Raw genomic sequence first — 17,591 nt, 5'->3', positions numbered from 1 at the left:
ATGAAGCCCAAGACTAGAGCAACCACGAACACACAGGATCATACTTGGGGCAAATAATAAATGAGGGTCTAAGGTTTTTGCCCAATACTAGAACAACAGCAAACACAAAGGCCTATAGGTGGTTCAATAATAAATGAAGGCCCATAAGTGGTTCAATAATAAATAAAATGAGTTAAATTGCATAAGCTAAGTTTTTGTCCAATACTTCATGCTCCAATACTATATTAAAACTAGTTATTTTGTCAATCAAACTCGATGAGTTAACTCGTTGAGTCGAAACTTTTCACATCATTTATATATATTTTAACAAGAATATCAAACAACACATAGATGGATTCCGCATCTCCAAAAGTAACCTAGATGGAGCTCAATTGATCTTCCACTTTATTGCTAATTAACAATAATACATTATTATCTCGATCTCTATTCTTGAGGAAGTTCTTGAACCAGTGGGCTGATTTTTTTGGATATCTCTTAAAGCCATCGTTATAGTCAACGTAGTTGATTCCAAATCGTACAGTGTAGCCCGAGTTCCACTCATAGGTGTCCAACAATGACCATGCAAAATATCCTTTCACATTGGCACCATCCCTGAAATTAGCAAGAAAATGATCAATTAAGAAACAAATTAAGCAGAAGGTTCATATGTAATCTCACATTAGCAGGACTGATTAGATGATAACAACTTACTCGACTACTGCTTTTCGAAGGAAAGAAAGATGTCGAGAGTGGTAATGTATCCTCATCTCGTCGTTAAGAGCTTCCTCGATTGATAATGTGGCATTGTTGAACTCATCAACGCCTACAAACCAGTGGAGGTTTCATGTCAGATGGTATCTAAACTAGCTAACCACCATTTCTTTTCATGCTTATGTAGATGGTTGGTAACATGGTGAAGAAAAAGCAAAGAGCAGTTACCATTTTCAGTGATGTAGATGAGCGGGTTATTGTACTTTTTCTTAATGTAAAGCAAAAGATCTCGAATTCCTCTTGGATAAACAAAAAGCCAATCAGAAGCCGCCTGAAAAGAGTAGCGGTAGAGGTCTTTTACATCAATACTAATACCAACTCAAGATATGTAGACACTATACGTGATTAATCCTGCAAGCTATATACATATATCTATATATTACATATAAATCTATATAAGTGTAGGCCTCAAATATTTTGGCACAAGTTTTTGATATAGATGAATATTCAATGACAGGAATAAAAAAAGTAATTTGGAGATATTGATGCACACCTGTGAACCGATGGGGATCCCATTGCGAACAGCTAAATTTCAGCAAAAGTCCGTACTCTTGTTAGCAAAAACATCATTAAAAAAAGGATGAAGAAAATGCCGAAGTTATATGTTTGCTTACTAGAAAGATTAGCCTGAGAATCTGTCAAGTAACTTGCATTCACAGCACTAGAGTTATTCATATAGGCTGCATAATTTGCTGTGTAGTAGTTCAATCCAACAAAATCATATGACCCTTTTAGCATCTTTGATTGTTCTGGTGTGAATTGTGGCAATCGATCTCCAACAATAGACCGCATTGTATGGGGATAGTCACCATTTGCTATTGGGTCCATAAACCTGCAAAAGTAAAAAAAAAAGCCAACAAGCTATAGAATTGAGGGAAATCTTGAATTTTCTTCTTTTCAAGCAACCATCTTATGAACTTTTCTGTAGTGCCAGCCACTCAACAGAGACAAAAGTTAAAGAAATCCATTGACTCTTCCCCGATGGAAAAAAAATCGCGATTCTGAGTGAAGTTAAAGCAAGAAATGATGAAATGAGTAGCAAGGGATGCGTTATGTACCATCCAAACATGAAATCAAGTGCTCGAAGGGCAGCACGTTTGTCATGCGTAGCATTGGAGTTAGGCACCATCCATTTTGACACTAAAGTGATCCCTATCACACCTTTTTGGGGTGCCTGCACAATAAGGAATTAACTATTTCAGTCAAATACATGTCAATCCAGAACTACATAAGGCTCCATTGCCATTTCATTTTATCTGAAAAAACTATATGTTTTCATTAATTTATCATTAAAAAGGTAGGGTATATGTAACAACCTGGTATCTTTGCCTGTATAAGCTGACAGCTGCAGCATGAGCCAGAAGCATGTTGTGTGCAACCAAATATGGCTCAGTAGCGGTATCCCCACCAGTGCAATTCATTTGTTGCCAAGCCGAACATCTTAATGGAGGATACATGCCAGTCGCGTAACCACCACCGCTATAAGACCATGGCTCACTTTGTGTGATCCAGTGTTTCACTCTATCACCAAAATGTTTGAAACAAGTTTCCACGTAGTCTCGAAAATGTTCTCTGTATATATATACATATAGGCGAATGTCAGTAATTCGTATAGAAATGAAGCATGTGGTAGGTTATAAGATGATGAGTTGCTTACACAATGCGAGGACTTAGGAATCCACCATACTCTTCTTCTAAGGCTTGCGGAAGATCCCCATGGAAGAGTGTCACAAAGGGTTGTAAACCTGTGGGAACGTTTATCAACATGTTTAGCTTAATAAGTTTGGAATTTTAAAGTGCCCAATTATTTTGAAATAATGTACTAGCTAGCTTGATACTTACCATGGGCTAGGAGCTCATTGATGAGGCTATTATAGTACTGAATTCCTTCCTTGTTCACTCCCCCACTTCGCTTTCCATCTAAGCACATGATTAGTAATTTTTTTTGGAAAAATTACTGAAATTAAAAAAAATAAAAAGTAAAAATTAGATTCATGTGCCGATTAAACAATTATATACTTACTTGGAAATATTCTAGACCATGAGATCGAGAATCTGTAAGCATCTAAACCCATCTCTTTCATAATGCCAACGTCTTCCTATAGCATAATGATAGCTTTTTAGCAAAAAGGAAAAGTTGAACGTATCTTCTCTATATGTATGTATAAACTGTTATTATTCAAAGCGACGAACTTATGTGGCCCTCAAGGTTTATTTCCACAAGGACACTCAAAATAATAAAAGTCAAATTCCCCAACATTTTTTTTGCACTATACCTTGTAACGATGATATTGATCGTTAGCCAAATCTCCACTGCTACCGTCCACTATTTTCTCTGCAATGTCACTGCTGAAATTAGCACTGAAGCCATTTGATCAAAAGGAAACCAGAGAAATAATAAGCTAGTACTACTCTCCCAATAACCACTGGATCTCTTGTATCGATCTACATATCCTTTGCAGTTTCAAAACCTAAAAAAGATCTCTCTTGGACTCTGAAAAACTGGCGCCCCTTGGTGCCATTTCTTAATAAATTCTTCTTTGCAATTAAAAAAAAAATGATTTAAGTCTTTATGACCACTTGAATAAGTTCTCCTCTACGAGGAATAAACAAGAACTCAAAACATTTCACTGGCATGGCAAACAAATTTGATAGGAGGAAGAAAGACAGACCTGGGTATTTGTGAGTGAAATAATCCCAAATACTTGGTCCTCTACCACCCACCCTTGCTGCACCTTCATACTAAAAAATAAATATAACGATAAATATATATATATATATTGATGAAGAAAGAGAAATCCCCACTCAAAGCTAAACCTCTACATTCTGTATGGGATAATAAAGAAATTATGTAGAGTTTTCACCTGGTAAGCTGCTGATGCAGTCCCAAAAATGAATCCTGCTGGAAAACTACTACGATTGCATGATGCGGTACTGTCATTGCTCTCTGAACCAGATACTACAATAGCAATAGAGCCCAGAAGAAGTAAATAAAACAAGTTTTGCATTGCCATTTTAACTCACCTTAATAAGCAATTTTCCGTTGATATTATGACATCCAGGTCTTTATATATATACAGAGAGGAGTCAGTAGGTGGCATGGATAAGGCAGGTTTTCCTTATCATATCTGGCCTTCCAATGGGAGAGCAGGTAGATAAAGAGAAAAATCGTATTACAAATTCATTTCCATATTGAAGAACTGTTTTCACCTAATGTCGGCAAACTGTATTAACATAAATAAATAAAATAAAATAAAACAAAAGATACTTCCAAAACCTGCTCATACTGAAGAACTGGTAGGTGGTAGCCAGTAGCCACAAAACAGAATCAAACGGGAAGCAATTTAAAAATTGCACGTAGAGTTTGAGCTCCATCAATGCAGACTCTCCTGAACTGAAAGCCAAAGTAAATTCCATTGGAAAACACATAAAAACTTACATCAAATTTGTGATTCCAATTCATATCTCAACCACGCACCGCACAGGTATCACTTTAGTGTCACAATGTAATCAATCATTTTATTTTTTATTTTTAAATACGATATTATTATATTAAAGAGATAGAATCCTGCATATATATATATATATATAAAGCATGCAAAACAAAACCATTACTTATATTTTATTGGACTTTCTATCATGACTATCCATTTTTCACTTGATTAATCGAAATGTTAAATTAACAATTTAAACTTGAAAATTACATCTACAAAACCATTACATATAACACAAATATTAGCCCCTCTAATCATCAAAACGATAATATGTTGGTGTACATTATGTTATAATGCTTGATGTTGGAAATAAATTTTGGGCTTGGGTTCGCCCATGATGGCTTAGCATGAATGGTCTATCAAGGCAATTTATGTTACTTGTTGGGTAAAGCAATAAGTTTTATTGGTAAAAATAAAATTACAGTAATAGTAGCAGGACCATCAAAATAAAAAAAGAACTCGGATACAAATCGAAATCTTAAATCTAACCCAAACTAAAAAAAGAAAAAAAGAAATGCATCCCACAAGGAGTGTGACCCTTCCGGCTTGAAGGTGTTAGTTGGATAGAATTCAACTAGCTAAGAACCAATACAAATGAACTTGACGTTGATTGAAGAATATACATATAGATAGACAACAGCTCTCCCTGATTTAACTCTATAACACTGAGCAATTACTTCTTAACAATGTCACATTGCCTATAAATAAAAAGTTAATGATGAGAATATAATCACTATTTTTTGAGGAAGTTCTTGAACCAATGTGCTGAAGCTTTGGGATATCTCTTCATGCCATTTTGGAAATCAACGTAGTTGATACCAAATCGTACAGCATAACCTGAACTCCATTCGAAGTTGTCCAACAATGACCATGCAAAATACCCTTTCACATTGACACCATCCCTAAAATGTACAAATTACGACATAAGTATATATGCAATAGTATTCTTTATAATTAATTGTATTAGATTGATTATTAATTAACAACTTACTCAACCACTGCTCTTCGAAGGAAAGAAAGATGGCTCGAGAAGTAATCAATCCTCATAGTGTCGTTAAGAGCTTCCTCCAGCGATAATGTGGCATCATTTAACTCATCAATCCCTAATGGAGGTTTGGTTTGGAGTCAATTAATATATGTAAGACTCACATTCTATCTTCTTCATTTTCGAAAACTAATTAAAGAATATATAGTTACCATTTTCAGTGATGTAGATGAGTGGATCATTGTAGTTTTTCTTTGTGTAGAGCAAAAGATCTCGAATCCCTCTTGGATAAACAGAAAGCCAATCAGAAGCAGCCTGTAAAGGAATGACAATATTTAATATCATAAAATTAATAATAACAATAATTATGTCAAATTAGTAAAAATTGTAAGTATATTTGTTATTATATATATAAATATAAATATCGAACTTTGTCAATACATATAGTGATTGGGTTTATTGGTGCACATACCTTTGGACCGATGGGGATCCCATTACTCACAGCTAGATTCACCAAAAAAAAAAAAAAAATTATGGAATTGTTAGTGCAAAATTTGGTGAAACAAATAAGGAACTGAGTATATATATATATAGGAGGTCCGTGCGTGCTTACTTGAAAGATCAGCACGAGCATCGGTCAAAATACTAGCATCGACAGCATCATTAGGAGTAGCATTAGAAGTATGCACATGTGCTGCATAATTTGCAGTGTAATAGTTCAACCCAAGAAAATCAAATGACCCTTTCAGCATCTTTGATTCCTCTCTTGTGAAGTTTGGCAATCGATTTCCCACAAGAGATCTCATCGAGTGGGGATAGTCACCTTTGCTAATTGGATCCATAAACCTGCAAAATTGAAAACCCAATAATTACAACAATTGAAGTCAACCCTAAATGATTTAAAGCAAGAAATGATGAGGATTAGGTATATATTTATACCATCCAAACATGAAATCGAGTGCTCGAAGGGCAGCATTTTGGTGATGTCTTTCAGAAGAGTAACCCACCATCCAATGGGTTACTATTGTGATCCCTATCTTACCCTTTTGAGTGGCCTGCACAACAAAATAATTTTTAAATAAAACGCACTATTATTTCTGTGTAATGAGACCAAAAAAGAAAAAAGAAAAGAAAAGGAATAGTCTTGTTTTCATATTAATTTTAAAGAGACCATTTTTAATTAAAAGTGTGGATGCATATGTGTAACCTGGTATTTTTGCCTGTATACATTGACGGCGGTTGCATGAGAGAGAAGTAGGTTGTGTCCAACCAAATATGGCTCAGTGGCAGAGTCTCCGCCGGTGCAATTGAGTTGTTGCCATGTTGAACATCGATATGGAGCCAGAAAGTTAGACGCGTAGCCACCATGGGCAAAGGTCCATGGCTCGTTTAGTGTGATCCATTGTTTCACTCGATCACCGAAATGTATAAAGCATGTCTCTGCGTAATCTCTAAAATGTGATCTGTAAATGTATTTCATATACTGATTAATTAATTTGTATCACAAATTAAGCATGCATATACATGTACATGTGTATATATATATGTATGTAGGGCTTGAGAAATACTGCGGAGTAACTTACATAATGCGAGGACTTAGGAATCCACCATACTCTTCTTCTAATGTTTGGGGAACATCCCAATGAAATAATGTCACAAAGGGTTGTATACCTAATTAAGCCCAATTAATTAGTTAAATAATCAATTAATTGTAAAATTATTTGAAACCATTATGCATGTGTATATATATATATATATATATACAATTACCCTGAGACAGAAGCTCATTGATGAGGTTATTGTAGTAGTTGATTCCTTCCATGTTCACTCCCCCACTTAGCTTTCCATCTAAACAACAAATAATATTTAGATTTCTTATTAAATATCGAAGCTACAAAATATACAAAATTAAAAGTAAAAGTTAGATTCATTACTTGGTAATATTCTTGACCATGAGATTGAGAATCTGTAAGCATCTAAGCCCATCTCTTTCATAATCCCAACATCTTCCTGTATACAATTTACAAATCATCAAATTATGGCAAATTAATTAATAAAAGAGGGTAGAAACTAATGAAAGCTTTATATATATATATGTATGTATGTATAATGATAAATTAAGTTCAGTAAACATTAATTATACCTTGTAACGATGATATGCATCGTTAGCCACATCGCCATTGCTGCCATCCTTTATTTTCTCTGCAATTTCACCACTTAAATTTTCAATAAAATAAAAAATAATTTAAATAAAACTAAATATTAATATTTCCAATAATAGGTATCATGCATTCTTTCTGTCCGAGACAAAAAAAAGTCTTGGTTATACATACAACTAAAATTTAATTTTTAATTTTTTTTTAGAACTCTCTAGTCTCTTCCTGATTATAACAATAATACTGATATGTTTGCGAGTGGAGTGGGAAGAGATTTCATGACAGTTATAATGAAAATTGCAGTACTGATCATCATCATGAACCTTCATGTGTGTGTATATAAATAGAAAGAAAGATAGAGAGAGGGGAGACCTGGGTATTTGTGGGTATAGTGATCCCAAATACTTGGTCCTCTACCACCTTCCCTTGCTGCTCCTTCATACTGAAAAATAATACATAAGTATTTATACCGATCATATATCAATAAAGATAGACAAACCACACATTCACAAATTAAGCTAAACCTATCAAATCCGTTTCGTAATCAATGATATATATAAACAGCTAGAGACCAAAATCCATATATATATATATATATATATATATATATATATATATATATATATAGAGAGAGAGAGAGAGAGAGAGAGAGAGAGAGAGAGAGAGAGAGAGAGAGAGAGAGTTTGCTCACCTGGTAAGAAGATGATGCAGTACCAAAAACAAATCCTTCCGGAAAACTTAAACGATCCAGTGAAGAAGGAACAGATACAAATAAAAAGCTAGAGTACAACGACCCGAGAAGAAGTGAGACTAAAATCAACGAGTTTTGGACTCCCATTATAGCTTATTGAATTTGCTATGACCTTATGCTTTAATCCTTATATAGAAGAGTTGGGCCTTAAATAGATCACATGAACCTAATTCAAAACCCGGTACTTAGCAATTAAAAAAAAAAACCAGAGACAAGTATACGTGTACTCTGTCCTACTGAACTAGATAGAATTAGTGAGTCTTTCAATTCCCTATATAGATTGGGTCCTCGGAAAAGTGCGGCTAAGATAATTATATAATAAGCGTGCAAAACGTGCTTAACAAGTTCAAAGAGAATCAGAGGAATACGAGATGTAGTAGCACATCGTTACTTAGTTAAATAAGACATTTAATGTCCTATTTAAAATAAAACCTGTCATAATCATGAGCAGTTGATTAGCTAGCTAGCCATCCTAAGATGACTTTTCAAATGAAATCAAATAATTCATCTATAAAAGTAAGATTTATGGGTAATGACACCTTGTCATCCATACGGTCAAGTTGATTATAGTAAACTAATTTAATCAAAACGGGGACGGCCGTGTTTTTCTGTTGACTAGTTAGTCTACGCTGTTTTAGCATGAAAACTAAAATATATATATTATACAACTCTTATATCTATCTATGTATTAATGTATGTGTGTTCAACTATTTGATCATATGGCTGTCCACATTTTCATTTGAAAACAATCTGCGAAAGCCAAACCTTACGTCTTTCCAAGGGGCTACGAGGGGACTACTGGAGTATGTTTGGGACATACATATATTTTTTAAAATCATGAAGGCAAAAAAAAAAAAGAAAAAAGATTAAAAGTACTTTTTTTAAAAAAAAAAAAAAAGAATTGTTAGCCCATGTGATGCTCGGGGTGATACTAATTATTTTGAATATTGTAGTGGTGAAAAACCATCCTGACCCATTTCAACAAATATGTTCTTCTATGCCAGTGACCATTTTTGGCTGACGGCCCATGACTTTGTCGACAATGGTTGGAATGTCATTCCATGGCTAGCCCATGATCCATTGACAGATACGACTACTTATTGTTTGTATTGTATCATATCACGCATATCAGGCTACGCTTTCGGCATAAACGACCAACTATTGTATTTCATCTTGACCTCGACTTTATATCACTCGGTCTATTGGATCATGTATTAAGCTATTGTATTTTAAAAAAGATAATATGTTACACACTTACTTTGCATATAATGGTTTATAATCATTCAGGTTTTCATACATTTTTTTTAGTGAAATTCGGACCTCGACTTCATATCATCTCGGCCTATTGGATCACGTATTTAACTATTGTATCTTAAAAAAATAACATGTTACATATTTTGCATCTAAGGGTTCAGAACTTTTGAGATTTTTGATATATTTTATTTAATGAATTTTTTATTCAATATAAAATCCAACATTAGATGCAAAATGGTAGCCTCCTTTATTTGAATCAAAATGATAGCCTCCTTTATTTGACTCAAAATGATAACCTCTCCAAAAGGGAGATAGATTTTAAACAAACATACACTCTTTCCTTTTTTTTCCCCTTCTTTGGGCTTAAACAAATAGTTAAAAAAAATTTTGTAATCTCTATAACATTCAAAAATCTATCTCCCTTTTGGGCTTAAACAAAAATGAACATTCAAAAATCATGGTCACTGAAAGGCTAAAAGTAGGTCATTGGCATCTAGCACAAACTATACAATGTTTACAAACGATAATAGTTGCAACAAGAAATGCGCATGCTATCTGTCCATGAGATTAACGTCTCGCAAAACCCTAATCTTTGGCGTGCGATGATTTAAGGAGAAATCTCATCGATCAGATCGACGTCTCTCAAAAACCTAACCTCGCCTGACTATTTCTATCTTCTACACGAAGAAAATGCAAAAGGTAAGAAAACTGAAGAAGATACGCTCTCGTTGTTAACCCTGCCGATGGCATCCTTTAGTTCTCCGAAGGATTCATTGACATCGGTCGTGCTCAACAAGTTATCTTATTGTTCAAAAAAGAAAACAGCTGCAAAGGGAAACACACCTACCCTTGGTCGTGCTTGACAAGTGTCTGTTATCTTCTTCCTCAACTTATTGATTATTTAATTTATTTTGTGTGGGTTTTTATTTTTATTTTTGGCGTTTTGATTTGTAGATTCTAATATATTTGGGCGTTTTATTTTTTTGAAGGTTTTTTGGAATGGAGAAGAAGATAAAATGATGTGTCTTTTCAAAAAAAAAAAAGAAGAAATATTCAATCATACGCTTGTCAGGCCACACCATTTAAAATAATAAATATATTTATGCCAGATCAAAAAATTGGTTGTCTGAAAGATAATAAATTTACCAAAGTGACTAAGTTGAAACGTTTGAATATTCAATGACCGATTTGGAATTTGAAAAATCTTTCAGTTCTTACGAATTGTTGCATTTATATATGTTACTTAATAGTACATATACATAGACAACATGTCTACTTTATTTAACTTTATAACATAGAGCAATCTTTCTTAATAATGTTACATTACTTATAAATTAAAGTTTGCACATATATTTATATATAATGACGAGAATATAATATCTATTTTTTGAGAAAGTTCTTGAACCAATGTGCTGAAGTTTTGGGATATCTCTTCAAGCCGTTTTTGTAATCAACATAGTTGATACCAAATCGTACGGTGTAACCTGAACTCCACTCGAAGTTGTCCAACAATGACCATGCAAAATATCCTTTCACCTTCACACCATCCCTAAAATGTACCATACCACAAATTACGACATAAAGATATATATATATATATATATATGCAATAGTATTATTTATAATAGATTAGATTAGATTGATTATTAATTAACAACTTACTCAACCACGGCTCTTCGAAGGAAAGAAAGATGGCGCGAGTAGTAATCAATCCTCATCGTGTCGTTAAGAGCTTCCTCCAGCGATAATGTGGCATCATTCAACTCATCAATCCCTAATGGAGGTTTGGAGTCAATTAATATGTATATATATAGACATTCTTCTTCATTTTCAAAAACCGAAGAATATATAGTTACCATTTTCAGTGATGTAGATTAGTGGATCGCTGTACTTTTTCTTTGTGTAGAGCAAAATATCTCGAATTCCTCTTGGATAAACATAAAGCCAATCAGAAGCAGCCTGCAAAGAATGACAATATATAAGATCATATTAATAATAATTATTATTAGTATGTCAAATTAGTCAAAATTGTAATGATATATATGCTATACATACATATATATATTTATCCAAAATTTTCAACAAATATAGTGATGGGTTCATTGGTGCACAAACCTTTGGACCGATGGGCATCCCATTACGCGCAGCTACATTCACAACAAATTTTATACATGGTATTGTTAGTACAAACGTTGGTCAAAAAAAAAATCAGTAACTTGTGTAAGGAGCTGAGTGTAGATACTGAATATTGTATGTTGGTGCTTACTTGAAAGATTAGCACGAGCATCGGTCAAATAACTAACATTCACAGCATTATTGGCAGTATGCACATAGGCTGCATAATTTGCAGTGTAGTAGTTCAACCCAAGAAAATCAAATGACCCTTTTAGCATCTTCGATTCCTCTCTTGTGAATTTCGGCAATCGATTTCCGACTAGAGATCTCATCGAGTGGGGATAGTCACCATTACTTATGGGATCCATAAACCTGCAAAATTGAAAACCCAATAATTATAAGAATTGAAGTAAACCATAATAAATGATTACTTTTCAAGAAAATTTGTGTGAATGTGTCTCTTCGTCTTTGGAAAAAATTGTGATTGTGAGTGAATTTATATGTGGAGAATGGCTCAATCTTGTAGCTGTTGAATTTTGGGCAGAGGATTTGTTTTTTAAGAAAATTTGTGTGAATGTGTCTCTTCGTATATATTTGAAAAAAAATTTGTGATTGTGAGTGAATATATATGTGGCTGTGTCGCTCGAGGAGCTGGTTTTGCACTTAATCGAAACAGATTGAGCATCAGGTAGAGGATTTGTCACTACAGCAAAGGTAGTGATCGCTCGAGGGAAATGGTGCACTGTGGAGTCCAATGAATTTTGCGCTCCAACGAAAATATTGTACGGTCGAGGAAAATTCCATCTGACACGATTTTAAGTGATTTCACAGAACATAAAAGAAGATTAGGGTTTTATGATTTTCAAGAGAAAAAACGAGAGAAAGAGAGAACTCCAAAGTTAGTTCAATCTTTTGTAAATTCATATTGTAATCTTGTTGGAAAATCATAGTGATCTAATCATCATCATTGTTGAGCGTAGGATATCGAATTAAGTTCAAATCTAGATAAATATTGTATTGTCATTATTCTTCATTATGTCTGCGATTTGGTTTGATATTTTTGCTGGACTGGTTCAGTTGGAAAAGTCATATTCTTGTTTGCATGGGTTCATTTCACTACAATATATATGAAGCAATAAATGATGAGAATTAGGGATATGCATGTATGTACCATCCAAACATGAAATCGAGTGCTCGAAGGGCAGCATTTTGTTGATGCCTAGCAGAAGAGTAAGCCACCATCCAATGTGATACTAGTGTGATCCCTATCTTACCCTTTTGAGTGGCCTGCACAAACAATAATTAAAAAAATCCACCATTATTTTATGTGTAATTAATGAGACAAAAAGAAGAAGAAGATATATGAATATATACAGTCTTACTCTCGTAGTAATGTTAAAGAGATCATTTTTAATTAAAAGTAGGTGTGTGTGTATATATATAACCTGGTATTTTTGCCTGTACAAGTTGATCGCGGTTGCATGAGAGAGAAGTAGGTTGTGTGCAACTAAATATGGCTCAGTGGCAGAGTCTCCGCCAGTACAATTGAGTTGTTGCCAAGCTGAACATCTATATGGAGCTAAAGAGGCAGACGCGTAGCCACCATTGGCATAGGTCCATGGCTCGTTTAGTGTGATCCAATATTTAACTCGATCACCGAAATGTATAAAACATGTCTCTACATAATCTCTAAAATGTGATCTGTAAATGATGCATTTCATATAGTAATTAGTTAATTTGTATAGAAATGAAGCATGTAATATATATATATATATATGAATTCTCACATAAGGGTCTAATGTAAGGGTGTAAAATAAGGGTTACATTTTAATGGTGTGGATGAATGAGATGACAAGTGGGATCCACTGCTTTGGGTCCCACATGTTTTAAATCAATGGTGTAAACATAGAACCTTATTTTATACCCTTACATTAAACCCTTATGTGAGAATTCTTATATATATATATATATATATATATATATAGGGGTTGTGAAATATTAAGGAGTTTCTTACACAACGCGAGGACTTAGGAATCCACCATACTCTTGTTCTAATGTCTGGGGAAGATCCCAATGGAATAGTGTCACAAAGGGTTGTATACCTAATTAAGTTCAATTGATTAGTTAACCAAAATAATTAGTTAAATAATTAGTAATTAAGATCATTTGAAATTATTATGCATATATGTACTAGCTGGTTAGATCGAGATATATAATTACCATGGGAAAGGAGCTCATTAATGAGGTTATTGTAGTAGTTGATTCCTTCCTTGTTCACTCCCCCACTTAGCTTTCCATCTAAGCAGTAAATAATATTTAGATTTCTTACTAAAATATTGACGCTACAAAAAATACAAAAAAATAATTTAAAATTAGGTTTATTACTTGGCAATATTCTGGACCACGAGATTGAGAATCTGTAAGCATCTAAGCCCATCTCTTTCATAATCCCAACATCTTCCTACATACAATTTACAAATCATCAAATTATGGCAAATTAATTAATAAAACAGGGGGAAACTAACGAAAGCTTTATGTATGTATAATGAAAAATTAAGTTCAGAAAACATTAATTATACCTTGTAACGATGATATTCATCGTTAGCCACATCTCCATTGCTGCGATCCGCTATTTTCTCTGCAATTTCACCACTTAAATTTCAATAAAATGTAAGTTAATTTAAATAAAACTAAATATTGAAAATATTATTTATATATAAAATATTTGCAATGCATATATATTTATTTATATATAGCATACAAATGTTGATACTTGATAGATGCATACAATAGGACGGAAAAGGCAGTCCAAGCTAATTAATTGGATCTGTTGTCTGTTAAAAGATTCCAACACACATGTAAATGTGCAGAAGGAATCACCTTCACCTTGGACTTTTTGTCAAGCCACCAATACAAGCAAGAAAAATAAAGGAGATGAATCTCGAAGAGAAAAAAACCAAAGTATGCAAAGGCCGAGAGAAGCAATTAGCAAGAAGCCACCACAAGTTATTAGGAATCCAATATCGAAAAGATGCGAGTATCCCATTTAATTTATAAAGACAGGCTCTCTCAACTTTACTAACAAAATCTTTTCCTTGTATCTAAGTACCATTACATGATACGGTTCAAAGAAAAACAAAGTCGTGGGTCCGATGTATCTACGGAAATTGATAAACCCAAAACATACAATGTTATTGGTGTGAGTGAGATGATATTTATGACACATATGAACCAAACCAACAGCTACACAACCGGCTACAACAGTTATAACAGAATATTTGTTGATCCAGATTATGACATTTGAGGAGCCTCACTGATTCAACAATTAAACTAACAGTCTTTGTTTTCCATTGTTAAGCCTATCCATTAATTCCTGATTTAAGAAATACAAATACCAAACATCAGATGAGACACGACAAACAAAATGACTACATATACGATGTTAATGTCCTTTTTAATGAAAATTTTCAAGATATGGAATCTTGTCTTTTACCCTTATGTATCGTTCTTTCATTCTTTCCGGGGACAAAAAAGTTGAATAGGTCGTTCCTTTTCTTTTCTTTTTTTTTGTTGATGGGAGGTCGTCCCTTTTCCAAACATGGTTGTGATCCACCGGCGTATTATAATAATATAATATGTATAGACTATTTTTTTTTTGGACCGACATTATGTTGGAGGAAATCAATAATCAGAAAAAAGTGTCATGACAAGTACTTCGATCTGTTTACACTGTTTATTGATTCATAGATGTAAAGTAATTAATTTAGAATCGTTGAAAAAATTTACTAAGAAATTTAATTTGGTAATCTTGACTATTGAACCACAAGTAAAACATTACCAAATAAATTTGACAAAAATGATCTCAAGTCTTCTCATGACTTGTGTAGAAAGGAGACTTGAGATCTCAAATATATATGTTTGAAATGTTTACGAGTGGCATGGAGTACTGGAGTTGGAAGAAATTTCATGGCAGTTATACGAATCAATCGGAAATTACAGTACTGATCATCATCATGCATGAACCTTTGTGTGTGTACGTATATATATATATATATATATATATATATATATATCTAGAGAGAGATAAAGAGAGAGAGAGGGGAGACCTGGGTATTTGTGGGTGTAATAATCCCAAATACTTGGTCCTCTACCACCTTCCCTTGCTGCTCCTTCATACTGGAAAACAATACAAAAATATTGATACCCATCATATATCAATAAAGATAGACAAACCACACATTCACAAATTAAGCGAAACCTATCAAATCTATTTGATATTCAGTGATATATAAAGAGACCAATATATATATGTGTGTGTGTGTGTGTGTGTGTGTATAGAGAGAGAGAGAGACAGAGAGATTGCTCACCTGGTAAGACGCAGATGCAGTACCAAAAATAAATCCAGGCGGAAAACTTGTACGATCCAGTGAAGAAGCACCAGATGCAAATAAAAAGCTAGAGTACAACGACCCAAGAAGAAGTAAGAATAAAACCAATGAGTTTTGGACTCCCATTATAGCTTATTTAATTTGCTATGGCCTTATGCTTTGCTCCTTATATAGAAGAGTTGGGTCTTAAAATAGATCACAAGCATAAGTAATAAGTCGTCTAGTTGCTCAAGTTATTTTTTCGTTTGTTTAGTTTAGTTGGGTATATTCTAATAGATTAATTGCAATCCAATGTTTTACTGGTATAGTTAGGTTTCTCTTTTAAATTCTAAGATGTACTCCATCTTTATGTTTGCTCCAATCAATGTCTATGGGCTTCAAATTATCTTACTTAAATTATTGAGTAAATGAATACAATTAAGTTAGTAGATCAGATGCATGAACGAAATTTAAAACCCACATGTCAATTTAAAAACAAGGTGTCCTCTTTTTAGATTAACTTGCAATCCTCGTAAACTCTCATGGTTCCCCCTGATAGAAAGTCTACATTGGGTCCCACCCTGGAAAACAAGGCCAAGAAAATTATATAATTACAAAACATGCTTATCAAGTCCAATTGACTTGCTAGTGATCCAAAATTCCAAATACGACTTTTAAAATCAAATAATTCATCTATAAAAATAAGATTGATGGGTAATGACGCCTTGTCATCGACCCCAAGATAAGCTTCATTTTCTATGGTCAAGTTGATTAGTAGTTAACTGATTTAATCAAAACGGCCATGTCTGGCTGTTGACTAGTCTGCCCTGTTTTAGGCTTAGCATGAAAAAAATATTATATCCCTTACAGCTATGCATGTGTTTATTCAATTATTGATCAGATGGCAGTCCTCGATCTCATTTGAAAACAGTCCGCGAAACCTTGTCCTCCCAAGGGCCACCGTAGAGCTCGGAGCTTCGGAGTGGACTATGTTTTTTATGTTTTTTTTAAAAAAAAAAAAATCATTTTGTGGACTCTGCTTGGGATATATATATATTTTTTAAAATCATGTAAAAGAAGAAGAAGAAATGCCACCTAAGGCTCCGTAGTATAATTTTGTTATCCTGTATATATGTATAATTTAATCATATTTAGTGTTTGGAAAAAAAAATCGTATCAGGCTTGTATAGTTTGATTCTTATACAATACATTATTTGATTTGTTATTACACAAAACCATAGTATATAATATGTCTGAAGTACCCCCAACTAAAACAATTACTATTTTTTAAATCATTTTACTCTTATAAGTTTTTTTATGGAAATTTAAGATAAAAAAATCATTAGCTTTTTATGGGTAGACTTTGTTTTTAGAGTCTGGACAATAGATAAAGTGACAAGTGGCTAGAGTTTGTTTTTAAAGATGATATTTTTTGTCATTTGACGTATTACCTTTTATTCTAAATATTTTGTAAAAAATTAAAACGTGTTGTAAGTGTTTTAATATTATACTGTTTGCATCGTATAAGAGTCTCATTTTGTATAAAGTTATTTAATATTGAGTTTTTAAAAATCACAAAACACTTGATAATTACATTGACGGATAATTTAAATTATACGATATTTTATCATCTGCTCCAAATGGAAAAAAAGGCTAAAAAGGTTTGGATTACTTTTTTTTTTTTTAAACTTGAGTTGTTAGAGCATCTCCAATGGACAC

The 17,591-nt window shown here is 33.4% G+C and overlaps 3 protein-coding genes across 4 annotated transcripts; all 3 read right to left on the bottom strand.

The window, feature by feature from the left end:
* Nucleotides 1-268: 268 nt before the first annotated feature.
* On the bottom strand, nucleotides 269-3,980 carry LOC120016553 (beta-glucosidase 12-like). Of its 2 annotated transcripts, XM_038869384.1 has the most exons (14): nucleotides 3,775-3,977; nucleotides 3,615-3,697; nucleotides 3,423-3,492; nucleotides 3,027-3,085; nucleotides 2,774-2,849; nucleotides 2,593-2,670; nucleotides 2,408-2,495; nucleotides 2,067-2,322; nucleotides 1,809-1,924; nucleotides 1,365-1,582; nucleotides 1,244-1,275; nucleotides 919-1,021; nucleotides 691-802; nucleotides 269-591 (listed from the first exon to the last, which is right to left on the bottom strand). In XM_038869384.1, exons 5-14 carry the CDS (start codon nucleotides 2,832-2,834, stop codon nucleotides 357-359), a joined length of 1,299 nt encoding a protein of 432 aa, XP_038725312.1. In that variant the 5' UTR covers nucleotides 2,835-2,849; nucleotides 3,027-3,085; nucleotides 3,423-3,492; nucleotides 3,615-3,697; nucleotides 3,775-3,977; the 3' UTR covers nucleotides 269-356. The 2 variants fall into 2 exon arrangements, with proteins under 2 accessions (XP_038725312.1, XP_038725311.1); XM_038869383.1 differs by having other exon boundaries at nucleotides 3,615-3,980.
* A 795-nt stretch (nucleotides 3,981-4,775) lies between these two features.
* LOC120016554 (beta-glucosidase 12-like) lies at nucleotides 4,776-8,337 on the bottom strand. Its single transcript, XM_038869385.1, has 13 exons — nucleotides 8,077-8,337; nucleotides 7,758-7,827; nucleotides 7,373-7,431; nucleotides 7,164-7,239; nucleotides 7,000-7,077; nucleotides 6,813-6,900; nucleotides 6,437-6,692; nucleotides 6,169-6,284; nucleotides 5,843-6,075; nucleotides 5,702-5,733; nucleotides 5,442-5,544; nucleotides 5,236-5,347; nucleotides 4,776-5,146 (listed from the first exon to the last, which is right to left on the bottom strand). Exons 1-13 carry the CDS (start codon nucleotides 8,221-8,223, stop codon nucleotides 4,978-4,980), a joined length of 1,539 nt encoding a protein of 512 aa, XP_038725313.1. The 5' UTR covers nucleotides 8,224-8,337; the 3' UTR covers nucleotides 4,776-4,977.
* A 2,247-nt stretch (nucleotides 8,338-10,584) lies between these two features.
* On the bottom strand, nucleotides 10,585-16,082 carry LOC120016555 (beta-glucosidase 12-like). The gene is made up of 13 exons (XM_038869386.1): nucleotides 15,873-16,082; nucleotides 15,612-15,681; nucleotides 14,085-14,143; nucleotides 13,891-13,966; nucleotides 13,726-13,803; nucleotides 13,520-13,607; nucleotides 12,951-13,206; nucleotides 12,677-12,792; nucleotides 11,657-11,877; nucleotides 11,506-11,537; nucleotides 11,247-11,349; nucleotides 11,053-11,164; nucleotides 10,585-10,939 (listed from the first exon to the last, which is right to left on the bottom strand). The coding sequence occupies exons 1-13, from the start codon at nucleotides 16,017-16,019 to the stop codon at nucleotides 10,771-10,773; spliced, it is 1,527 nt and encodes a 508-aa protein (XP_038725314.1). The 5' UTR covers nucleotides 16,020-16,082; the 3' UTR covers nucleotides 10,585-10,770.
* Between the last annotated feature and the right edge of the window lie 1,509 nt (nucleotides 16,083-17,591).

This window comes from Tripterygium wilfordii, chromosome 15 (genome assembly GCF_013401445.1).
Source record: "Tripterygium wilfordii isolate XIE 37 chromosome 15, ASM1340144v1, whole genome shotgun sequence".
Lineage (NCBI taxonomy): Eukaryota > Viridiplantae > Streptophyta > Magnoliopsida > Celastrales > Celastraceae > Tripterygium > Tripterygium wilfordii.
This window is presented reverse-complemented; position numbering and strand designations above follow the sequence as displayed.

Coding starts and splice junctions, on each gene's coding strand:
- LOC120016553 (XM_038869383.1), bottom strand. CDS start 3,764: ATGGCAATGCAAAACTTGTTTTATTTACTTCTTCTGGGCTCTATTGCT. Junction 2,850..3,026: donor ATCAATATCATCGTTACAAG/GTATAGTGCAAA, acceptor ATTATGCTATAG/GAAGACGTTGGCATTATGAA. Junction 1,583..1,808: donor CTTGATTTCATGTTTGGATG/GTACATAACGCA, acceptor TTACTTTTGCAG/GTTTATGGACCCAATAGCAA.
- LOC120016554 (XM_038869385.1), bottom strand. CDS start 8,223: ATGGGAGTCCAAAACTCGTTGATTTTAGTCTCACTTCTTCTCGGGTCG. Junction 7,828..8,076: donor CTGCATCATCTTCTTACCAG/GTGAGCAAACTC, acceptor ATTATTTTTCAG/TATGAAGGAGCAGCAAGGGA. Junction 6,076..6,168: donor CTCGATTTCATGTTTGGATG/GTATAAATATAT, acceptor TCAATTTTGCAG/GTTTATGGATCCAATTAGCA.
- LOC120016555 (XM_038869386.1), bottom strand. CDS start 16,019: ATGGGAGTCCAAAACTCATTGGTTTTATTCTTACTTCTTCTTGGGTCG. Junction 13,967..14,084: donor ATGAATATCATCGTTACAAG/GTATAATTAATG, acceptor AATTGTATGTAG/GAAGATGTTGGGATTATGAA. Junction 11,878..12,676: donor CTCGATTTCATGTTTGGATG/GTACATACATGC, acceptor TCAATTTTGCAG/GTTTATGGATCCCATAAGTA.